This window comes from Schistocerca piceifrons, chromosome 3, assembly GCF_021461385.2.
Source record: "Schistocerca piceifrons isolate TAMUIC-IGC-003096 chromosome 3, iqSchPice1.1, whole genome shotgun sequence".
Lineage (NCBI taxonomy): Eukaryota > Metazoa > Arthropoda > Insecta > Orthoptera > Acrididae > Schistocerca > Schistocerca piceifrons.
This window is the reverse complement of record NC_060140.1, coordinates 228,062,348-228,089,059: the sequence shown is the minus strand read 5'-3', so window position 1 is coordinate 228,089,059 and position 26,712 is coordinate 228,062,348. Positions and strand designations below refer to the sequence as shown.

The window sequence follows — 26,712 nt, the reverse complement described above, 5'->3', positions numbered from 1 at the left end:
TAGGTTTGCCTTTCCTTAATCTATTTTATAAGTTGTAGGATCAGTATTGCCTCACGTGTTCTGACAATTCTACGGAATCCAAACTGATGTTTCCTGAGGTCTGCTTCTACCAGTTTTTCCATTCATCTGTAAAGAATCCGTGTTTGTATTTTGCAACTGTTGCTTATTAAACTGAAAGTTCAGTAATTTTCACATGTGTCAACACCTGCTTTCTTTGGGATTGGAATTATTATATTCTTCTTGAAGTCTGAGGGTATTTCGCCTGGAGAAGGGGGTACCAGTTTCATCTATAATGTCAGTGACTTCACAGTTCTCCAATGTATTCTCAGGAAAACTCTGTTTCATGAGTGATGCCATAGATACAGATTGCAGTGGCACCTTTCAACTCAAGATATCCATTTTGAGCACATATAAAAGTCCTAGTACTGTCAAGGCAAAACATGAAACAATTTTTTAAGAGATCTGAATATCTAATGACTATGTCATTCAAAATATGGTATAATGGTAAAAGCCTCTCTTTAGTCATTCTCACCGTATAATGTCATATCCTTATCAGGAAATTTCTGTTCCAAAATGCATTACATCTTGCACATTTGAAAATAATCCACCAGTAACTCAGTCTGCAACTTCATAGATTTTTTAAAGTAGATCAGGGATTTGGTTAATGTGTTTTGCCGCAGGCGTTCCTTCAGGATGCGAAGCACAGTCGTACGTGCTGATCTGGCTTTGTGGGTGAGCTCATGAACCATATGGCGTCAATCACTGTCGACTAACGTGGCAACAGCATACACTTCTTCTTCAGAGACGCGAGGATGACCTGCCCGATGCGTGTCTGCCACAGTTTGCTGACCTACATTGAAAGCTTTTACCCAATGTGCCACTGTTCTGTACGGCAATGCTGATTCCCCGCACACCTCTTGAAGACCTTGATGACACTGCCGTGCTGTACAACCTCTGGCACATTCAATCTTGATCCAACTCCGTTGTTCTTGTTTCGAAAACAGAGTGACACTATTACGTTAGATAGCTCGCTCACATGTGACTGTGTTTCCCTTGATTATTCATGCCGGTGACGTGGGGCAGGCGAGTCCAATTGCTCGGAGGTAAGGTAGGGATGTCAACAATGTGTGCTATCAGTGACAATAGTGGATTCCATTGCATAGTGTCTCCACAGCAGCGTTGCCACTATTTAAATTCCAACGTACATATGTATCTTGAAGTATGAGAGAATTTTTCATATATTATATATTAGGTAGAATACTTTTGTCATGGTTGGTTCTACCAAGAGTCTCAATAGCTCTGAAGCAATGTCATCTATTCTAGATGCCTTGTTTTCACTTGCATCTTTCAGCGCTGTGTCAAATACATCTCATAGCATCACATCCAGATCTGTAAGTGCTCTGTCAAATTCTTCTCGCAGTATCACATCAGAAATCTTATCTTCATTCTCTTCTTTTTCACTTTCCATAATACTGTCTTCAAGTTTCTTTCCTGTATGTAACTCTTCTGTATACATTCCTTCCACTTTTCAACCCCCACCCCCTTCTTTCGTCAAGACTGGCACACAGTCTGAGCTCTTTATCTTCATACAGCAGTTTCCTTTCCTCAAGGTGTCTTTTTAATTTTCCTATATGCAGCAGCTATCTTTCTTATAGTCACACATGCTTCTGCAGGATTACGTTTATTCTCTGTCCATTCTTGTTTTGCTACTACCCACTTCCTACCTATCTAATGTTTTAATCATGTATTTAGATGCATATCTTGCCTCTTTCAGTTGCTAAATCTTATCGTATTGTCAATTAAATATAGTATCATGTGTGCTCTCCCAGGTTTTCTACTGGGCCTTTTCCACTTGCTTAGGTTTCTTTTCCTTCTTAATTTTCTGCAGGAAAAAGTTTCTGTAGTTTTAATCTGCATTTCGTAACTAATAAATTGTGGTCAGGAATATACATCTGTTCTGGGAAATGTTTAGAATTTTCAAATCTGGTTTCTAAATCTCTATCTTACCATTCTATATCATATATGAAAACATCCAGTGTCTCCAGGTCTCTTCTATGTACACTACCTTCTTTCATTGTTCTCAAATGTTTGTAATGATTAAATTGTGTTCTGTGCAAACTGCTATCAGTTGACTTCCTGTTACATTCCTTCCCCCCAGTCCACCTAATATTTTTCCTTCTTTTCCTTTTCCTACTATTTATTACATTACCACATCCTAATTAAACTTTCGTCTCCCTTAATGAACTGTATTTCACTAATTCCCAATCTACGTTCAGCCTTACCATTTCTCTTTTTATGTCCTCTAAACAGCCACACTTTGTAATAATGCAAATAATATAGAATTGTTTGTAAGGGAATGGAATATTTTTTATAGTATCTGTATTTCAGTATTTCACTATGGGCATAGTGCATGGAGCAAGATAGAGAAGGTACCATATTTTATGGACTATAAGATGCACTTTCTTCTTTGAAAAATTGCCTCCAAAATTCATGTGCATCTTATACTCGTAATTAATATAAAACTGTCCAATGTTTGATTTAAAATTCCCACCAATCTTAAAAATGGCCATATATTTGATGTAATGGGAAATCTATCTTTATCTGGTAACATTGGATTCAACTGGCAGCAGCAGTGCATCAAAGCAGCGAACTTGAGTTGTAGGGACTCACAAGCTTGCTCGTAATGGAAAAAAAAAAGATATTCATATGATACAGGCTATAAATTGAAAGTACCGTATGTATGAGGAGGATAATGATGATGACGAAGAGGGAGAAGGAGAAGGAAAAGAAGAAGAAAAAAAGAGAAAAAGAAAGTTCGGATGACGATTTTCAGAGATTTTAAAGGTCAGTTCGGTTTTATAAACTAAGATTTCTTTTTAGTCTGGCTTTTCAATCTAGTAATAAAAACAGTAAAAATGTTACTCAAAAAATTTGCATAAAAGTTAAGGTATGTCTTATAGTCTGTAGCGTCTTATAGTCCGTAAAATACAGTATTTCTGCTTACCTGGTCTTGGAACTTGTTCTAATCTTTCATCTGCTTCTATTATTCTGAAACTAAATTTGATTATTGCACACGGACACACAATTTACATTTCAGTATTAACACAAAGAAACATTAAATCAATGAAACATGACTTAAAATTATTTTTATTCATCTGTCTTAAAACATAAAAATTTTTGTGGCAATAAATTTCATATGAACTCTGTTTTTCCTCATGAGCAAATATTTCACACAACAGTTACTATATCTTTTACATCCCTAAATCACATATCTGAGTAGTTGAGGTACATTCTAATTATGACAAAACAAAATAAAACTGAACAAAACTCATACTAGAAAGAAAAATAAATTTTGATTTTACATTGTCAGTTTTGGTCAGCAATGGATTTGGCACAGTCTCAAGAAATAAACTCATTAAAGATTATCAGATAATTCTTAAACAGCAAGGTCTAAGCATGATGAGGAGGATGTTCAATTTCAACATGAAAGTTTTAAAGAGATGTAATGTGGACCATCATGGCTTGATGTTCAACAACATTTTTCTTGTGTCATTCTCAATATTATTTTTCTTAAAAAAAGTAAAATAGTCATTTTAATTCCACGTACTGATATCAATTCTAAAACTCTGGTAGTGTAAAAATTCATTAACATCACTGAATACAGCACGTTAGTCAAACCACTAGTTTAAAGTCAACAACATTTTATTCTTAACTGTGGACTGAAGGCCTATTGATGGCTTCTTCCTTTCAACCACAACAAAACAATAGTGAAAAAAAAAATAAAAATAAAGTCTATCACACAGTTTGTTATTCATTTCACTCCAGCTGTTCAGTTTCCTCATAGTGTTTTCAGTATATGCTACTAATGCATATATATCCACTGTTACATGGAAAATTCCCTACATTTATGAACCACAACTGAACAGATCACTCACTCATGATACAGAGAACTGCTAATCCATTTGTATAGTCACTGACATGCAACAATCTTGTTTCCATGCACACAGTTCATATAACTTTTACATACTACATCTGTATACAGTAGGTGAGCACTTTTGAGATTTCACATTTCTTATGAATATAACTTTGTTAAACGTAGAAATGTGTAACTGTAGGAGGCAGTCATATCTCATTAATCAAACAAAAATTGGTTTCACTTTCCCATGCATTTAAAAGTCTTTATTATTATAATTCTTTAGACGGGGAAATTTATTGGCACAGTCTTCTTTTCCCTCGTGATCTTCCCTGATTAGGCCAAATTACATAGCTTTAATTTAATTTTACTCAACAACATATGACATTGAAAAGACAAATATGTGAGAGACGTACATAGATCTGATATGAAATAAAAGACAAGTTGTAAACATTTTATTACACAAAAGAGTTAAGGAGTAGCATTACCCTGCAATCTGCAGCACTTGGGCTCTACAGGTACTGTGTGATACAACAGTTTCTTGTGACTAGGTAAGTGCTAAGTGAAAAATTGCAGAATGTTCCATAGAAGGGAAAATTATTAACAATTTGGTAACTCAAAAGATTAATATCCTTTGCTAAAACAAGATCTTCCGACACAAATCGTGATAGTCGTCACAAAGGGTTTTGAGTTACAAAGATTTCTGGACAGGATTTAGAAAGTTTTGTAAAATGCCTAATGTAGAAAGTTGAACTTTTTTCTGTAAACAAATAAGATTATCAGAAAAATTTCTGAAATTTTTATTGTTTCAGGAAATTTCTCTGATTTTTATGATATGAAAGCACTCCAGGAGTTTAAGTGCAGAAAAAAATTCCAACAATATCTAAAACAAATTAACTACTCATTCTTCCTATAAAATATGTAATTCAAAGAAGTACACAGCAGAACATGATAACATTCTCCATTCTACCTCTGTTTTTCTTTGTGCGAGGCTTTCCTCACGTCACTTTTTTTTTTACAACGGATACATACAATAAAATGTCACAAGGATTTTTTGAAGTCCGTATCAGCACCACTTAGTAGTATATGTACATTGTAGTTACGATTGAAGTCTTTGTCTCTAACGAATATTTTCATACCGTTAAGTTAAAAAACTTACGCACTTTTTAATATATCAATCTATGTAACAGAAGTTATAACTGGCACAGTGTTCACGTGACAGATGTCTACTTTCAACATAACACTACCACTTCTTGTCACCTGTTCAGTCTGACAACAAGTGAAGGCAACAGACAGACGTATTTTACACACGACATATGGCAGTTGACAAGATCTATGATTGATTGTGTCTAACACGTTGTGAGCAACTAAAGTCAACTGGGATCAGTGCTTGTACTCGGGATACCGCCGCGGGCGGAGCAAGGCCGTCTGCTCTGTGCCAGAGACGGAGGATGAGGCAGCAGTATCTCTCGAGGAATCGTTGTCTTCCTCTCCGGCTGAGTCTTCGTCACTGGGGTCTCCTCTCCTGCCCTCACTAGGAGCTGACGTACTGGGAGCAGCATCGCGTACAGAGCCCTCCCCAGAGCCCTCGTCACTTTCCGACGGTGGTGGGGAGGGGTAGTATTCCCGTTTTACTGCTTTGTCCTGATGGGGACTAGAAGCACCCCTGCGATGGTGCGAAGACTGGTGACGTGCGTGGTGGCTGATTGATGTGCTGGAGCCCTTCGGTGTAACTGGGAGAGCCTCCTCACTCGCCGACCGGACTAACTGTTGTTGAGCTTGAATAAATTCATCACTAGAAAATAACAATGATAAACAAACAACAAAAAGGGGGTTGTGTGTATCATGCATCTATAATCTAACAGAAACGAAACTAAACAAATATCCAAAGAATCCAAAAACAGCTACGGGAAAAGGTGAAACGAGAGAAGAATTTAAATGTGTATTTGTTTTTATTTTAGTGTGCCTTATTCATTAATCCACTTATACTTCTGAAGTCCGGGTCCAACAAACCATCTTTATCAATAGTGAAACACAGGTGACTGTCATAAAATGTACTGTAATAAAACAGCTAGAATTGTGTTTTAATGACGCTGTTGTTATAGAAGCTAAATCAGTTTGTAGATTGGTCAAGAGCAATACACAGAAGTGCATCCTGTATCTTGAACTTCCAGGTGTAAAAGATTTCCTTCTGGAATTCAATAAGAAAATTAAATGTCAACACAAGATAAGTGGTGAGAGTGAGAGAGGGAGAGACAGGGGGAGAGAGAGAGAGGGAGAGAGAGAGAGAGAGAGAGAGAGAGAGAGAGGGGTGGGGGATGTTAGGGAGAGCAATGATGATATGACAAAGTGATATGATATTATGTGATAGAAAATACAGAAGGGTTGTTCAGTACCCAAATCAGAAAGGTTTTTGTTATTTCATGCACATTACACCTTTTCTTGTAGTGAGTGAGTTGTGCAGAATGAAACGTCACTTATCTACTGTTGATGACAGGTGGGAGAGAGAGGAAACTACAGCCAGCACATAGTCTATTCATCTAGAATAATAGCAAAGAGGGCTGCTGAGATGAAATGTACTCATCTGATATCAAAATATCATATGTCCTAATTCCATGTGTCACAGTGGACAGATTTGGAGATTTGGGATTTGACACAGAACATTGGACTATGGCCTGGTGATGAGGAATTTTCATAAATACTACTCTCTTCCAAGTAAGTCAAATATTGAATATAAAAATTTCTAATTTCTTCCTCAATTATGATTCAAACTAGAAAATTCTCATTCAGCACCAATCAAATTGCACCCCCCCCCCCCACACACACACACGTATACTGGATATGCCCACAGTGTTTATTTCACAAGATCGCCTGATGACTTTCATTGCGTAGCAGGGAGTGTCCATCTGTTGAAGCAATTTCTCTCAATGGTGAACAACTTTTCCTCCCTGTTGTCTCTGTTACTTGTTCAAAGTTTTGCTCATAAATTTTTATGGGCTCAGTATGAGCAGGTTGGTTCCTGGTTAGACTGAAGAGAAGTGTTATTATTGTGCAGCCAGGACATGAGCCTTTTGGTTTTGGCATTAACTTTGCAATTCAATTCGCAGAGCTGAGGCAGACTGGAAGAGCAACTATTTGCCCCTGCAAGTAAAACAGGAAAAGTATTTAGGAGGTTTAATGGAAGGTCATTGATAGAAAGTAGGAAGTAGAGAGGATACAGTACTGAGCCTTGTGGGACTCCACAGCTTATTATGGCTGTGTCAGATTAAATTTTTTCAGATTTCTACCATTTGGTATTAGTTGGTCAGCTATGACTGATACCTCCTATTTACTTTATATCTGATGTCATATGATTCTAGATTCTAAAGCAACAATAAGTGAGTAACAAGATCAAAAGCCTTACTTAGGCCACTGGAAATTCCAGAAGAAACTTCTGTTCGATTGAAGTATTTAAAAATTTGGTCAGTGAAACTGAAAATTGTCTCATTAACAGTCCTGTTTTCGTGAAATCCAAACTGGTGTTTGATTAATTATACCTTCCCTACTCTGAGAAATTCTGTTATTTGATTGTAGATGACTTTCTCTGTTGTCTTAGATATGGCTGGAAGTATGAAAATACAATGATAGTTCCCTTTTTAATCACAAACTGCACTGTGTTGTAATCATGTTCATATAAATTTACAAGTCTGCCCTGAACCTCAGTACATGCTTGATACTTCACACCAGTGGCCTTTCAATTCTGTCAAGTGTGACTGGATTTTCTTTCATATTGTGAAATGTATAACTAATTCAGACAATCAGTTTGCTCTGGTGACAACTGAAGCAACTGAGAAGAAAAAAATTCTGTGAGTTTTAAATCAGGTGAACTTCCAGGCCACACAACATGTCTTACTTGATCTAGCCAATGTTATCTTAATTCAACTGTTTACTGTGCTCACATATTAACCCCGAAATTTGCTGTGGCTCCATCTTAGTGCAACTAACGATTGCTGTGCACAGCCAGCTTTACTGTTTGCAGCAGTCGTAAATGTGAAACGAAGTTTGAAATGTAGGGTAACCAGAACCACTTGAGCATGCTGACAAAGTCCTAAAAGAATACCAACCATTCTGTTACAGAAGTTCATGGGCAATCATTGCAGATGAGATCTACATGTGGATTCTCATGGTCCCAGATGTGACTATCCATACTGTTAAATCAACTGGTAATGCAAATGAATAACAAGTGTGAAAGACAGCATCATTAAAATTCTGATGAAACTTATACAGAAATTCAAATGGTCGTAGTATTTGTGCCTTCTAAGGGTGATACAAGTGTAGGTTGTAAATCTGCAATACACACAAATTGTGACATCTATTTTCCTCAGCACATGCCACATGAAACATACTCATTGAATGTTTTTTGCAAAACCTTTCTATAATGGCTGTTGAATATCTCTTCCATTGGCCCTTACCACAGTGTAACACATAATAATGTCAGTTACCTTAAACAATTAGTAATGCATGCTGTGTCCAGAACCTCACATGTAAGGCACAATGAAGGCTTATAAGCAAAGTAACAATTAAATATTAGCTGGCTGTTGCGTGCTACATACCATAACCATTACACCTCACGCATGTGTGTAACTAATCAGTGATGACTTGAAGAGGGCATGTCACTAACCAAAAAGTTAGCCTCTGTGTATAAATTATCATACTTCAAAGTTTACCAGTTAGGTCCTAAAATGTGCTTTTATGCTATGGTAGTTCCACTAGGTGTAGCCTTAGACTTTTTGCAGTATAACTATGATGTAGAGGGGCAGTAAAGATCAGGCATCTAAATAGTATCTCACTTTCTATGAGGGCGTTTGTGGGGGGGCAGGGAGGGGGGCGGGGGGGGGGGGGGGGGGGGGAATTTTCCCAATTTTGTTGGTCTGACAGATCGACTTCAGGTAACATATTAATTGCAGTGAAGTATAGAAGAAAAACAAGCCAATCTGTTTATTGTGAGCTGCAGGTTTTACCATCCATTAATTTTAGTGCAAGATCTGTGAAGTACGATGGATAGGTAAATAGTAACTGCACGTGTGTGTGTGTGTGTGTGTGTGTGTGTGTGTGTGAGAGAGAGAGAGAGAGAGAGAGAGAGAGAGAGAGAGAGAGAGAGAGAGAGAGATTGACAGTTAGTGCTCAGTTTACAGACTGAAGAACACTTTTTTTTTTAAATGGGCAGCATGCAGTCATATACAAATTCCAACTACAGGCATGCAACACTTGCACATATATCACATATATTCCACATAATAATAATTACAGTTTAAACCTAACATATTATGAACACTGATATTTGACATCTTCACTATGGGCATTCATATAACTTCATGCATTGTCTCAAAGTTACAATACTGGGTCTACATTTTCTTGTAATAACAGCATAAGAAGAATGAGGGAAATACAGTTTATAAGAAAACATTGGAAACATAAAGACAAACATAGGGCAGCAAAGCTGACATACTGCCTACAAGAAACAAAAACACATATTTTTAGCAAGCAAAAGGCCTTTGATCTTAAACCAACAAAAAACTGAAAATTAATGGAGCTCTAAAGATATTCACTGATATACACTAATGAGCCAAAACAGTATCATCTCTATAGTGACCAGATTATGATGAGATTGGAAACAATTCAAAAACCTGTACAATAGGTCTACCGGTTGAGGGCGTTGCAGTGCATCGACTGAGAGTAAACAAGCAGACAACAACTAGAGAATGACAAGCAATGGAGACAGCATGACAAAAAGCAAGTCCAGCACATAAACCAAGATGAAAACCAGAGACTTAGTGAATTCAGAACCAAGACAACAATGTGTAGTGATATCAGTACAACAGAACAGAAAAACCACAACTGATTGCAGAGCTGCTGCACCAGTGGCATTAAAGAGCAGTTGTGAGCACTGATAGGCAGGCATAGTGAGCCTGTACTAGCAATGGTGCCTGCATCAGTGATGGCAGCTCTCACAGACTGCAGCAGTGCTGTCTAGCAGCCATCATTGAGGTCCATACCTTTCAGTGGGCTTTCAAACTCACCGGGCCAGGATAACAGAATCTCCTGCTTAAGAACTTGTTGGTCCAACTTTGAAACACAATATAGCAGCAATTCTGCATGACAAATTCCACAAATTCTTGACAGGTTTTCTGAGGTATGTGGCGACAGACGTCTGTATGCAGGTCACACGTGCCCACAAATTACAGGCTAGCATCCCAGAGATGTTCCATCAGGTTAAGATCAGGCGAATGTGGTGGATTCTGGCCTTGTGGCAAGGACATAGGGGATGACACTGAGCATGATGGGCTGCAATAATACTCACAGCTGCCATGCTGCCTTGGCTTGCTACTACAGGTCCTGCAGAAACCCAGATAATAACATAAAATTGCCCCCCTCCAACCTGTGTCTGGGCGCTTGGAGTGTTTCGTGCAGCTGCTTGCTTAGTTGATGATGTATCCAAATGTGAACAATGACCTAATATAACAAGAAAAGTGATTCATCCAACCAGGTAACTCATTTCTATTGATCTATAGTGCAGTCTCGATGATCCTGTGCCCACTGCAGTTGTAACTGACGATGTCACTGGGTCACCGTGGATAAGTGGAAGGCTTGTCCACTGCAGAATACCATGTTCAACTATGTGTTCTGAATGGTGTGCTCCAAAACACTTGCACCTGCATCATCACTGTACCTGTAATTGCCCAGAGACTACGATGGAATGTGAATTTCCAACATCTTGTCACCCACTAGTGTTTTCACCAACCTTAAACCACTTTCATTAGATCCTCATGAGAGTCACACATGAACAGCAGACCAGTTTTACTGTTCTGAGAGGTGCTCTTCCCCAGATGCCAAGCTATAAACAATCTGACCTTTGTCAAATTCGTTTATGTCAGTGGATTTTCCCATTTGCAGTCTCATCATTGCTAGAATGATTCCCCGTTTGTTTCTGCTCCATGTAATTGCTTTTCTTACTATGTCACACATCTGTAACTCCACCACATTGCATTCAATCTCACAGCAACACTGATCATAATGTTTTGGCTCATCAATGTATAACAAGAATGAAAACATGTGGCACAACCTAAATGGAAATGGAAGAGTTGAATGCATTTTTTTCAACAAATACAGTTACAAACATTCTGGAACATCGTCTGCTGATATGAGTTTTAGTATGCAACATGAATTTAGTGAACATTATATTTATCTTAATGATCCAATACATAGCCTCCATTACAAATGTAGCCAGCATATAAAGTACTGGAATATTTAGATATTTTGCCTTTGAAACTTCATTAGAACATGCACAACTGTACTAACAAGAACTTACACTGTAGATTTTAGATATCATGATACACGGAATGAATATTTGTTTGTTCATCTTCTATGCGCTCCTGTGCCATTGATCCAGTTGAGATGCAACTTATGTGAGTTATGCACATGCCCATGAAGGTTTCTGTTTGGGTAAGAATCACCTACCATCCATTGTGGTGTGGATGGAAAGGGGTGACATAGAAGCTTAAACAAGTACTGTGGGCATATATATCCCAACTGTCCCTGCAGGGTGAGGGGGTGGAGATGAGAAATGTGACATGTGAAAATATTCAGTAAAGGCAGTATCAAATTTGTAATATTTGGGGTTGCTGGATTTATTGATTTCATCACTATGACATTTCACCCCTAGAGTTGTTGGTGCCTTTACACATCAGCATACCTCTGTGACACCTGAAGGAATTTGTACCAGAACTGGTACAAGTATCACTTACTATCTGGCAAAATTTTGCTGTGGCAGTAAGGCAACCCTAGCACCCCTATGGATGAGGGTTTCGGGTAAGAATGAGTGACATAAAAGTTTAACTCAGGACTGCGTGGAGCAGTTTCAGACAAATCTGGCATATACCTGACTCCTTATTTCTGTAAAAGTAGTGTGAGTGTAGGATACCCTACTACTGTGACAGGCAGGTGTGACAATGAGAAGGGCTGATATGTAGAAATGTGTGAAAATGACCTGTTGGTATTTCTTTCCACTAATTACTTGACTTGTAATGCTTTAAAAGCACAATCTGTCTCTTATTTGTGTTGTTCAATGCATAAATCATATTGTGAGAACTAGCACTCCAGCATGCTAATTGCTTTGCCGGTGTGTATCGGGACCAAAGATCATGCTACACAACTCAATATCACAGATACATTTAATGTCCTCTCTCGAGCCACAAGGTGTAAAACGCTGGAGGCTCAGACAGTTGCCAGTGACAGTCCTTTTTCTCAAACCAACAATCAGTTACTGGCAGAATTACAAGCTTCTTCACAATTTAAGTCAGGGTGTAGTTTGCTATAGGTATGAACGAAATATGTATACAAATGCATTTGAAATATATTAAATGTATGTGAAATTTATACATGTGTGTCATATATGTGATGAATGCATATGCAGGTGTAGCTGTGGACAAAAACTTAATGCCCAAAAAACCACTGTCTTTCATTTATTTTGAACATGTAAATGCGTCTGCTCTGTATATATGTACTTACCTAGAAAAAAAAGAGGCACTGCAATGCATGCCGGGCTTAGCTACTTATTTATAGAAAGAAAACTTTTGAAATGCTCAACAAGAAATATTCAAAGATTTTTTAAAATTGTGGACAATTGTGGTGACTTTGGTCAAATGGACCTGGTAACTTACAAAAACTGTTTTGTCATAAAGGCTTTTTGTTTTTGGGAGCTGTTTATAGATGAAGTAAAATCTCAGTACCCACATTTGGCAAAGCCGACAAATCCCAAGTGATATGATGTAAATATCAAGACAAATACACAGAAAACTAAAAAAGATTATACAAGTGTTAAACCAATAACCACTCTAAACAATTATCAGTTTCTCCTTTTTACGAGTTTCAATGTTAAAGAAGATTAAATAAAATAACAACCTCATAATTGTGGTGAAAGAGAGAGATATGGAGCTGAAAAAGAAGTAAAATGTTGAGAGGGGAGGAATAGAACGTAAAATGACAGGAGAAGAAATAGTCAGGGCTGGGCTGGGGACTAGAAGTGGTTTAGGTCAGTGGGGTTGCAATGACAGAGGATGTCCAGGAGCAATAGTTTCCAATTCCATAGTTGTTTGTGCCTGAGGTAGGGAAAGGGGGAGGGGTGAGGGGGGACAGCAGAGGATCCAGCACTGTGGTGTGTGGTGAGCAGCATGTTTTCAGCAACCCTGTGGTTGAATTTTTGGCTAGCTCCAGTAAGCAGACATCATTTATGATGGTAAAGAACAGATCAGTTGTCTTACCCACATAAACAGATGCACAGAAATTAGTATATTATATTGCTGTTCTTGTATGCAACCCAACCTTTGGTTAGAAAGGAAATCCATATTACTGGACTGCAGAAATAGGCAGTATGTGGGTAAACAGCACAGATCTTGCACCTTTGTTATGGTTACATGAGAATGACTTGTCAGGTGCTGGGATGGGAATAGGGGTAGGATAGAGATGGACTACAATACTCTGTAGTCTGTATGGTTTGTGCTGTATTTTGGGTAGGATGACTCTCATCATGGAGGAACTTTAAGTCCCGATGAAGGACATGATTGCCTTATTAAAGACCTGAGTATTTTTGTGTGATAAGTGGAGTACTTGTTGGTGACTGTTTTACTTTGTCATTGGGAGAAATTTAGTGGAAAATCTATTGCTGAATCAGCTGGGCAGGATATTGTGTATCTGTAAGTGGCTCTGGTACATATTTGTGCCTATATGGATAATTCTGGCTTCTCAGTACAGATGTGGTGCCATGTATGCCAAGACTATAGGGAGGTATTTTCCTATGTTGACCAATGCGCACAAAGTCTTCCATGTGAAAATGCTGATGTACTACAACATTTTTATTAAATTACCATATACAACTAATCCAGATTGGTAAACGAACCTTTAAAAACTTGTGTGTCTTAATACATTCCGTCAACTGTCAGAATACTTATTGTGTGTCAAAAAGGGACAACTGCCAAAGTTTTAACTTGCTTAATGTAGTGTATATTGAGTTTTAACTTGCTTAATGTAGTGTATATTATGTCTTATTATTTTCTTTCTTCACATGGAAAATAAATACTACAGTATCTAAAAATTTACACTCTAAATTGTCGTAAGCACAGTGAGCATTCTCCTAATGAAGCTTCAAATTGAAATATGTAGGGTTCTGAATCTTTTTACAGTCACTGTAAGTCTAATGCAACATGAAAATCTCATTCAAAATTAAAATTATAGAACCAGAATCTATACATTTATAAAGAAGCATGACTGAGAAGCACATCAGGAAGAAAGAGACTAGAGACAAAAGACATTTCCACATCTATCCTTGATTTGAAACAACATAAGCAAGTCTTCTCATAATGCACGTAGTTCTCTTTTTTTGCTATTTTTTTAACTGGCCTAATAGAAATTCTACAAAAAATATTTCAACAACTTTTTGTTTGGGAGCAAAATTATCTTCCATAGCAAACATCATATTACACCAATCTGCATTTACTTCTTCCTTCATTTATTTACCACCGTAATTTCATTAATCCTTACTACATATTTTTCTCTAATTTTACATTTTAATCATCTTCCCTCTCTTGCCTGTAACTATTATAGTGGAGATTTCTTTTTCTTCTCGCTGTTTTATTAACCCCCAGCTTTTCTTCTTAGATATTTTCATCTTTACCCATTTCAGTATATGTTACAGGTTTCCTCTTTGCTGTGCCTGCTTGCTTGGTGCAGACAGATTTCATATAGACAGAGAAGCAGAGTTGGCTTCTGCATAACCGGAGTGCAACATTGAGACACTGAGAACGTAGCTCTGGACCCACAGAGGAACCATAGAGATGCAACATGTGAGGAGAATTCGAGTTGTTTTGCAAGAAACTAGGCCACAAAAACTCATATCTAACTGTACCAGACCATGTATTTTAAATCTTGGAAGCAGGAAGGTCACCCAAATGCTCCACATGGAAAAGTTAGCATAGGAGGTGGTCTTGCTCATCTCCATTTTTATCATCCTACAAGTTTGCACAATGGACCTCAAAAATGAAAGTCAGAACAACAAAAAATGAGTTTTGCTTTCAATTTTATGTTGATGTTGAGAGAGAAAATTTTGTATGGTGAAAAGGCCAGATATGTGTTAAATGATGCCGTAGAATGATATGTCGCTGTTGGTGAGGCGGCAGCTTTCTGGAGGAATGGAAATAAGTTACTATAGTAAACAGTTTAAAGAAGATGGCAAGTTGTGGATCATAGTTTAGAAATGGTCCTTTCCTAAAGGTAAGACACTTTTGGAGGAGGAGTGAAACAGACAGTTCTTTGTGTGTTAAAGATAGGCAAAAGGATGCAGATATGTTAGTGTGTCAGGGGCAGGAATTTAACTGGCATAAACTGCATAGTAAAACAGAAATCATAGAGCATACACACCCAACAAAAGATAGTGTAATTTATAGCCCTAATTTATTCCTAAGAAAACTATGATTGGATTTTTGTATCTGAATGTATGTCACTTCTCTAACCTGAGTACGATTAGAATGATTTGATTTTCACGTTAGATTATACCCTGGTGCACATCCATTTAGGACTTTTATAGCTATCCGTATAGTGGGACAGCAGGATGATGGATAAAAAAGGGCAGTCACTAACGTATTTCTTGTTGTCTGTTGCTTGTAATTTTCCCTTTCATCTGTGGGATGCACTACATGGAATACAAATTATTTTAACATTTCTTGCTTAGTTAATTCTGCTTACTCAATGTACAGAGCGAATAACACTGGGATAAATTATAACACTGTCTCACTCCCTTCTCAACCACTGCTCTTCTTTTGCATCTTTTGACTCTACAACTGCAGACTGGTTTCTATACAGGTTGTAAATAATCTTTCACTCCCTGTGCTTTATCCCTATTATCTTCAGAATTTCAGCCAAGTAATTTACCTTGGTGGAAAGACGGGAATGGTGTCCACTCAGCTTTGTGAGGAAAAAGAGCTATTTGAAGGAACTGATACTGCTGGGCTGCAGAATGGATGGTTGACTTCATGTTCCTCCAATAATGTTGTCCAATGACACCTTGTGTAGAGGATAAAGCAGTAGTTTGGTCAACAGGCCAATATTATAAGGAGGCTGATGATTCAAGCTTTAAATTTAGTCAATAATTTTAAATGAATGATAACATTTTAGCACATATGCTGTCAATTGATGAAATAAAATTTCCTTTTATTTTGTTTTTATTACTGTACAGTTTCGAGTGTGCAACCTTTTTCAGTGCATGCTTGAGCACAATCCAGCCGTATCTACAGCAGAGCATTAGTTCTCATCAGTTTATAAGGATGTACATCGAACATTTGATTGATATACTTTCAGTTTTGTACATGGTGGACGGACAATACATCCTGCAAAACAATACAAATTGCCTTCTCTGAATATTGCTTAGAACAGATAGTTTGGTAATTGACTCATGATAAAAATATATTAGATCTAATGGCAACAAAGAGACATGGCCTCTTAAAGAATGCCCACATCAAAACTGATATCAGTGACCATGAGACTATATAGCAACAGTGGTTCATCATCATCATCATCATCATCATTTAAGACTGATTATGCCTTTCAGCGTTCAGTCTGGAGCATAGCCACCTTATAAAATTCCTCCATGATCACCTATTCAGTGCTAACATTGGTGCCTCTTCTGATGTTAAACCTATTACTTCAAAATCATTCTTAACCGAATCCAGGTACCTTCTCCTTGGTCTGCCCCGACTCCTACCTTCTACTGCTGAACTCATGAGTCTCTTGGGTAACCTTGCTTCTCCCATGCGTGTAACATGACCCCACCATCTAAGCCTGTTCGTCCTGACTGCTACATCTATAGAGTTCATTCCCAGTTTTTCTTTGATTTCCTCATTGTGGACACCCTCCTGCCATTGTTCCCATCTACTAGTACCTGCAATCATCCTAGCTACTTTCATATCCATAACCTCAACCTTGTTGATAAGGTCACCTGAATCCACCCAGCTTTCGCTCCCATACAACAAAGTTGGTCAAAAGATTGAATGGTACACAGATAACTTAGTCTTGAAACTGACTTCCTTCTTGCAGAAGAGAGTAGATCATAGCTGAGCACTCACTGCATTAGCTTTGCTTCACCTCGCTTCCAGTTCTTTCACTATGTTGCCATCCTGTGAGAATATGCATCCTAAGTACTTGAAACCGTCCACCTGTTCTAACTTTGTTCCTCCTATTTGGCACTCTCTCCGTTTATATTTCCTTCCCACTGACATTACTTTCGTTTTGGAGATGCTAATCTTCATACCATAGTCCTTACATTTCTGATCTAGCTCTGAAATATTACTTTGCAAACTTTAAATCGAATCTGCCATCACAACTAAGTCATCCGCATATGCAAGACTGCTTATTTTGTGTTCACATATCTTGATTTCACCCATCCAGTCTATTGTCTTCAACATATGATCCATAAATAATATGAACAACAGTGGAGACAGGTTGCAGCCTTGTCTTACCCCTGAAACTACTCTGAACCATGAACTCAATTTACCGTCAACTCTAACTGCTGCCTGACTATCCATGTAAAGACCTTTAATTGCTTGCAAAAGTTTGCCTCCTATTCTATAATCTCGTAGAACAGACAATAACTTCCTCCTAGGAACCCGGTCATATGCCTTTTCTAGACCTATAAAGCATAGATACAATTCCCTGTTCCACTCAGAACACTTCTCCATTATTTGCCGTAAGCTAAAGATCTGGTCCTGACAACATCTAAGAGGCCTAAACCCACACTGATTTTCATCCAATTGGTCCTCAACTAATACTCGAACTTTCCTTTCAACTATACCTGAGAACCACAACAGTGGTTACTAAAGTAAAAAAGATAACTAAATCAAGTAGAAAGATTTATTTGTAGTAAACTGCCTAAAGTGGCAGTAGTGCCATATCCCTAGAGGCAACTTGAAACTTTTAGTTCTTGGCAGTATCATACTGAGAAACTGTGGTTCAAGTTCAGAAAATTAGTTGAAGAAGCACTGAACAGATATGTACCCAGTAGAACTGCTCACAAAAGAGGGAACCCTCCACAGCATACAGTTTAGTAAAGAAGCTTCTAAAGAAGCAGTGATTACTACACAATACATGTAAAATAAGCATAGGGCTATTAGATAGAGAGACAATAAATGGAATGTGTTTGGCTGTCAGAGGTGTAAAGCATGAAGCCTTGAACAATTACCACACCTGAATCTTATTGAAGTATCTCTCACAAAACCTGAAGACATATGTAAGGGCTGTCATTGGCTACAAATTTACTGTCTACACACTTATAGATGAGATAGGAACCAAAATTGAGGACAGTAAAGCAAAAGCAGAAGTTCTGAACTCTGTTTCAATTGTTCCTTTACTAAGCATGTTTACTAAGCAAGTTTACTTCCTGCACAACTGCAAAGATGAGTGTGAGAATCTCTTTCAGAAACATCTGAAATGGTTAAAATACAGGATGTACATGAAGTCTGGGAACACTTTCAGTTGTTTATTGCACAGTCTTGCGACAAAAGCTGTCTATGAAACCATTCAAATTGGAGCTAGTGCAGAAGCTCAAAGACGGCGACAAAGACTTTGAGTTTTGTTCGCAGTTGCAACAATTGAATGAGAATGGGGATGGCATTTTTGATCGCTTAATTTTTAGCGAACAAGCCACTTTTCACACTAATGGGAAAGTGAACAGGCATAATTGTTGAATCTGGGGTACAAAGCATCCACACGAATGCATTGAATTTGAGTGAGATTCCCCAAAGGTAAATGTTTTTTGTGCCTTGTCATGTCAAAAACTATACTCTCCTTTCATCCTTCAGCAGGATGGGGTTCCACCCCACTTTCATCATGAAGTTAGTGGGTACCTGAAAATGGAACTGCTGCATTGATGGATCAGCCTTGCTGTACAGATATCATGTTTCATGAAATGGCTTCCCCGATCACCAGATCTCACTCTGTGTGACTTTTTTGTGTGGGGACACATTAACAATCTGGTATATGTACCGTCTGTACCACGTGATGTAGCAGAGCTCCGGGAGAGAATACGGTAAGTGACTGCCACAGTTGACGATGCCATGCTGGGGCAGGTATGGCAAGAATTAGATTACCATATTGACATCTTCCGGGTCACGCATGGTTCACATATTGAATGTTTGTAAAAAAAAAGAACACTCCCCGAGTTTCTCTTCAAAATGCAGTATGTATGACATATGTACAATGTTTAGTTCTTGTGCAATAAATAGTTGAAAGTGTTCCCGGACTTCATGTACACCTTGTATTACAAGGCCCCAGGGCTCACTGGAGTCCCTGTCAGAGTATATATAAAATTTGCAGCTGAGTTAGCCCCTTGCTTATCCATAATACACCGTAGATCACTTGAACAACAAACTGTACCCAGTGGTTGGAAGAAAGAACAAGTCCCACCCATCTACATGAAAGTTAACAGATCTGATCCACAAATATACCATAAAATACCATTGGCATGAATCTGTTATAACATCTCAGAATATCTATGAGGTCAAATGTAATGAGGTCTCTTTGATATAATGATCTCTTCCATGCCGATCACAGATTCCAAAAAACATTGATGATGCAAACTTGACTAATGTTTTTCTCTCATCATCTTGAAAACCACAGATCAAAACTTTTGCAGATGACAAAATTATCTAAAATGAACCAAAGCTTCACAGGTATCCAGTCAGATCTGGATCTGACTTTAAAGTGATGCAAAGAGAGGAAACTTGCTTTGAGCACAACTGGAGTCACTTAAGTCATACAAATACCTGGGTATAATAATTTGTGAGGCTGTGAAATGGAATGATCCCATAGGATCTATCTTATGTAAAGTAGGTTGCATTAATAGCTAATTGGTAGCATACTGTGAAAATGCAATCAGTCTACAAGGGAGACTGTTTACTGAACACTTGTGTGAACTATCCTAGAATATTTCTCAAGCAAGTGGAACCCCCTAATAAATAAGGCTAACATGAAGTATTGACTGTATACAAAAAAGGGCAGCAGGAATGATCACATGTTTGTTTGACCACTAAGACAGTGCCACAAAAATACTGAAAAATCTGAACTGAAAGACTCTTGCAGAAAGATGCCAGCTATTTCATGGAAGTCTATTTCCAAAGTTTCAATAATCAGTATTAAGTGAGGAATCTATGAGCATACTAGAATTCAATAATTTCTTCATGTACAGGTCCACAGCCTCAGTATATTGGCTAAATGACGTAACTATTTGAATCACCATAAGCTGTCAGTTTTATTCCTTTAATGCACCACACATATAAATTACATTACTGGCCACTTTTGGCCTTAGGCCATTTTCAAATGCCTGCAATATGATATCAAAAGTATAGTAAATAGGAAAAACATCACACTTCTGTATTGCAGTTGTTTAAATTACTTACATGATATTGGTGATGTGTAGGTCACATTTAAAAACTTTGTTTCATGTTATGCGGGGAGAGACATGTTCCAACTTACACACATGTTCAATGTTACATATATGGTCGTGCACGTACCAATCACCTTACAAGAACAACTTTCACAACAAGTCATGCAGGCAAAAACCTTACTAACAGGTAGCTTACTAGCCCTTGAACATACATCCAGCAGCATACCATGTATTTTTCTGCACTCACACATGCGTGTAACTGTGTAAATCGTGGGAAACATGTATCACCCCAAGAGCATGCTGGGATCTGTTTGCAGAGACAGAATTAACGCCAGAGGGAGCTGCCATCTTGTAATCACAATCTTGTGCACATGATGTTAATTCTTATTACACTTCTTACATGATGGACTTTGACTATACTTATAACCATTATAGGCATACTCAAATTTTTGTTATTGTTGCAATGAGGCTATCTTTTTAAAAATTGGCCTCAATTTTATATTCCATTTTGAAAATAGCCTCCATGCTTGCAGTCATTACACAAATCATAAAGTGGCACACTGTAGTAAAACAGTTCTTAATTTTGATCACAGTCCCATGTCACATTGGTCTGTGGAATTGCAACATCATTCACAGTATTGTTAAAATTATTTACAATACTGTAAAGTATTAAAATGATTTACATTTATTACGGGCATATAAAAATAAGCACCTTTCTGGCAATATTTTTAATGCAGCTATCTCGTGTTCATTTTCCTAAAGTAATGTATTAAAGTTAATAATTTTCATCATATGTAAAATTACAAATCCACTTCTGTGTGGAGCTCTGCAACCACCAATCGGATTTCTTTTATTGGAGGGCGGCTATTTCTGTGTTTTGAAATGTATATGTATAATGTCACTCAATGTGTTGTTGGTATGGTAACCTATATGAATGTTATTCTTATGTAACATGTTTGCTCTTTATCTGAGATGGTTCCAATGTACGACAGCATGTTTTTGATTTTCTGCATTAACTTCTCTAGCTAGTGTGATTTTGTCCTAAGAAATGACAGCCTACTGTGGTTAAAATTATTCCATCATTTAAGAAATACTAGAATCCCCTTATCTATCACTCCTGCAAAACCAGTGATTAGGCTAATTATAGCATCAACAGCTGCATTTAAGCAAGCATTCTTCCCATGCTCCATATGTTGATGGAATGGGAAGAAATCCTAATACATGATATAATGAGAAGTACTCCCTGCTATGCACTTGACAGTGACCTGCACAGTATGGACATAGGCGAAGAGGTATAAATGTTCGTCATATTACCAGAAGGGGTGAAAATCAGTCTATCTAATGCAGTAATTATCCGACATACTCTTATTACATGTGTGAATTGGTGAGTTCTTGGGCTCTGAGCCAAGTACGGATGTTCTGATGGTTTGTACTTATGCAGAAACTTGAAAAGGGGTTTACAAATAAAACTGTAACACAATGGAAACAAAACAAAGGAGGTTTTATTTCATCCAGCAACATCCAGATAGGTTACAAATCAGGTGTAATTATTTTGGTATGCGTTCTGGATAGCAGAAGTGCTGATATGAGCCTGACTGAAAACTTGAACAAAACCTGGATACAATCTGGGAGGTATACTTCACTCACTACCTGACAAATCAAGATCAATTTTGGTGAAATTGCTCCTCAAGGCTCTCCTCCATTATGTTGTGGAAACGTGATGCATGAATTAATTACTAATTTCAATTGATGGTTCTAGTATCCCTGCTAAATAAAAGGAGACACTCACCTCAACAGCTGGAAATCTGCTGATCGCACTGTAAGGAAGAATTTTGTGTGTTTGTCATAGCCCAACAACTGTCATGCTATTTGAAACTGCCTTTGGTCACTGGCTAGGCATAAAGTGCTGTTCACCACTGATCATGCTCATTTGTCATGTTCTTTGTTGCCAACTTGATGAAATAGGGTTTGTAAATGTATCTATTCTAGTTAGTCTTGGTGTTGTGTGGATTTCTTATTGATGGTATCAGCTTTTGGATTTGATTATGATAGGATCATATGGTAATGGTGTTACTGATAACTGTGAGTTGATAGATTGTCAAGGTAATACATACGTAGCATCTTTGTACCTTTGGAGTGTGTCTTGGCATTAATAAAGTGGTGTCTGGACTAAAACCGATGTGGTAATGATGACTCCTATGAAAATGCCTACTGCATAGCCCAGTCACACAACATACTCCAGAAATCCTGAAACTTCTGGAGCAGCAACAACAACACTCAACAGTGAGAAGAAATGCATCAGCAGAAATTAGCACTGTTGTAGCAAGAAAAAGAACAGCAAGGGGAATTCGTTCAGCAGCAGTTAGTACTGTTATAGCAACAGTATTAGCAGCAAGTTATAGGGGGAGCCTCTAACAAAAAATCCAGTGCTGCACCTTATATTCCCATCTTCCAGTGAGGAAATTGTGGATGCAATGTCTCTCAACATAAACTACAACTACATTTCCAGTTATATGCATGAAACCTGTCCACTAGTACTATTTGAGCTGCCAAACAAGCTAAATACTCTAGCAGACTCCAGTAGCTTGTCTCAGATTGGATGCTATCCCTCCTTTCCTTGATAGCCACATTCTGGTGAAGAATAATGCATTTCTGAACATTAAAAACTTTGGCCGAAGAGGTGAAAACTTATAGATAATAGCTGCTGTAGTAATTCTATATATTTTAAAAGATTCTGCAGTGGTGCATGTATGAACAACATAAATAATAGGCTGTAGTTCAGGAAAATGTTATGTTGAAGTTGTTACAACTATGAAAAGTAAGGTCATTTCACAAAATGCAGTTATGCTTTAAGAAGGAATTGAGTAGTTATGCATTAAGTCAGAATGTATCCTAAGTTCCATACATCTCACAAAAGTGAGCTGCTGCTAATTTCCCTGGCATAACTACTAGAAACAAGCATACATATAACCAGTGGGGAAGAAATTTTATATATCAATCATGTGTGATCAGTGTTTAGCATCCAATAATGAAAAGGCTGCTTAAAACACCACAGAATAATTGGCAAATGTATATCAATTCACGTTCAGCGTCTCACAATAAAGAGGGTTCTTCAGCACTACACAGAAAATTGGCGAATATGATCACACTGTTAGAAATGAGAATCTTAACATATTACACTCCTGGAAATGGAAAAAAGAACACATTGACACCGGTGTATCAGACCCACCATACTTGCTCCGGACACTGCGAGAGGGCTGTACAAGCAATGATCACACGCACGGCACAGCGGACACACCAGGAACCGCGGTGTTGGCCGTCGAATGGCGCTAGCTGCGCAGCATTTGTGCACCGCCGCCGTCAGTGTCAGCCAGTTTGCCGTGGCATACGGAGCTCCATCGCAGTCTTTAACACTGGTAGCATGCCGCGACAGCGTGGACGTGAACCGTATGTGCAGCTGACGGACTTTGAGCGAGGGCGTATAGTGGGCATGCGGGAGGCCGGGTGGACGTACCGCCGAATTGCTCAACACGTGGGGCGTGAGGTCTCCACAGTACATCGATGTTGTCGCCAGTGGTCGGCGGAAGGTGCACGTGCCCGTCGACCTGGGACCGGACCGCAGCGACGCACGGATGCACGCCAAGACCGTAGGATCCTACGCAGTGCCGTAGGGGACCGCACCGCCACTTCCCAGCAAATTAGGGACACTGTTGCTCCCGGGGTATCGGCGAGGACCATTCGCAACCGTCTCCATGAAGCTGGGCTACGGTCCCGCACACCGTTAGGCCGTCTTCCGCTCACGCCCCAACATCGTGCAGCCCGTCTCCAGTGGTGTCGCGACAGGCGTGAATGGAGGGACGAATGGAGACGTGTCGTCTTCAGCGATGAGAGTCGCTTCTGCCTTGGTGCCAATGATGGTCGTATGCGTGTTTGGCGCCGTGCAGGTGAGCGCCAAAATCAGGACTGCATACGACCGAGGCACACAGGGCCAACACGCGGCATCATGGTGTGGGGAGCGATCTACTACACTGGCCGTACACCACTGGTGATCGTCGAGGGGACACTGAATAGTGCACGGTACATCCAAACCGTCATCGAACCCATCGTTCTACCATTCCTAGACCGGCAAGGGAACTTGCTGTTCCAACAGGACAATGCACGTCCGCATGTATCCTGTGCCACCCAACGTGCTCTAGAAGGTGTAAGTCAACTACCCTGGCCAGCAAGATCTCCGGATCTGTCCCCCATTGAGCATGTTTGGGACTGGATGAAGCGTCGTCTCACGCGGTCTGCACGTCCAGCACGAACGCTGGTCCAACTGAGGCGCTAGGTGGAAATGGCATGGCAAGCCGTTCCACAGGACTACATCCAGCATCTCTACGATCGTCTCCATGGGAGAATAGCAGCCTGCATTGCTGCGAAAGGTGGATGTACACTGTACTAGTGCCGACATTGTGCATGCTCTGTTGCCTGTGTCTATGTGCCTGTGGTTCTGTCAGTGTGATCATGTGATGTGTCTGACCCCAGGAATGTGTCAATAAAGTTTCCCCTTCCTGGGACAATGAATTCACGGTGTTCATATTTCAATTTCCAGGAGTGTATGTAGTGAAACTAGCTACTTGGCACAGCCAAAATAAAACATGTAAATGTAGTAATGTAGTGTACACAATATGCTGCAGAGCAGAAGAATATAATGTGGAGGGTGTTGTAACTGTACTACAACAATTATTTATAATATAGTTGTGGGCAGTAATTTACTAGGGACGTAAGTCTGACACCCAGGAAGGCAGCATGGTGTTGTACTGGTAGAGCCATTGAAGTTCCAAAAAACTTTATTACACAAGCTTTTCAGTTCTGAAAAGTCGCCTTTTGTATCTTAACATCTTCTTTCGTATTTGTTATGTTTATCTGTTCCCATATATACGTTTTTCTTTCTCTTCTGTTTTCTCACTGTTGCTACTCTTTATTTGACCTATTAAAATACTTATTAAACATCTTCCCCATCTATCTCTGCAGTCCTTTACAATCATAATGCGCACTTGTCCAAGATTACAATAAAATCTTCCGTACTCTTGTCTTCCAGTATTTTAAGAGGCCACACAATGTTCTCTTGAGATGCACACAACAACTTTTTGATTATAAATGCTTCTATGCCCAAGAAATGTATTTTGTCTCCTATGTACAACAAAGAGAAAATTATAAGCAAAACAACTAGCTACTTTCAGAATATTATAAAAGAAACCATACATTTTTCCTTTCTTTTCAGATTATAGGGTTATGTTTTTTCCAAAATGTAACATTTTATGAACTTGAAACCAAGAAAATAAAACCATTTAATAAAGACACCCTTAATATCAGTGAATTTGTATTTTTGAAATTGTAATCTTGTAGCTATACTGTCAAAACATTCAATGTGGAGATACAAATGTACTATACATACTGGAGGAGACCAAGACTTAATAACTTTGAACAGACAAGTGGGATCAGAAGAAAATGAGTGATTGTCAGCCTCGATACCCACCTTTCACTGTCTGGAGTATCTGCACAGAGTTGCTCCCCTCCTCTATCACGATCTGCTGTTTCATAAATGCCTTCCTCTTCTTCTACATGTTGGTGGTGATGGTGGTGATAGCTCTGTGGATGACGACCACTAGGGTGACGATAGCGTCCATACACAAACCTCGGCTCCTCCTCACGACTGCGACATCGTCTGGGATACAGAAGAAAAAAAAAGAAAACCAAAATTACTTCATACAAACATAGGCATGTTAAAAAGTGTCTCTTCAAGGTAACTAATATTGTGTGACATTTTGTTATAAAACATTTAAAAGTGACAAGTTTTTCAGATAGTTTGAAATAGTGCTCCGGTTTATAGCAATTAACAGGCCAATTGATGGGAACAAATGACGGATACTTAGTGAACTTTACACTGGTGTGTTGCTTGCTTCCAACAAAAGAGAAACCATAATCTGGATTATATTCTGATACCCCTACTATAACTTTATCTAAACTTCAGAAATTGTGTGTCACAACTCCTATTATATTTTTCATTATTTACAGTCAATGGTAGAAAACTGGAAACAAAATATTCACTTTATGGCATATGGTAAAGAAAATAACTAATAAGGCTGCTGCTGATGCATAAAAGATTTCAGAGTGTTCATCCTAACTGTTAGCTTTTTAGCCATGTTATTTTATGGTATGCTGTCAGTTACAGATTACAGACAATTTGTAGTGCAAACCATGTTATAATTGAGAAATAGAAATGTTTGGGCAGGGAGAATGGAAAAGGGAGATAATAAGTGAAGCAATCCTGCTGCCTCTATGAAAGAAA

At 38.6% G+C, this 26,712-nt stretch overlaps 1 protein-coding gene across 3 annotated transcripts in view; it reads right to left on the bottom strand.

Annotated features, from left to right (window-relative positions):
- Positions 1-3,127: 3,127 nt before the first annotated feature.
- Positions 3,128-26,712, bottom strand: part of LOC124787937 (disintegrin and metalloproteinase domain-containing protein 11) — a 1,045,780-nt gene continuing 1,022,195 nt past the window's right edge. For all 3 annotated transcript variants that reach the window (XM_047254929.1, XM_047254930.1, XM_047254931.1), the window contains 2 exons: positions 25,900-26,088; positions 3,128-5,708 (listed from right to left, as the gene is read on the bottom strand). In XM_047254929.1, coding sequence (XP_047110885.1) covers positions 5,297-5,708; positions 25,900-26,088 — 601 coding nt within the window. In that variant the 3' untranslated portion in view covers positions 3,128-5,296. The remainder of the gene's footprint in view (positions 5,709-25,899; positions 26,089-26,712) is intronic.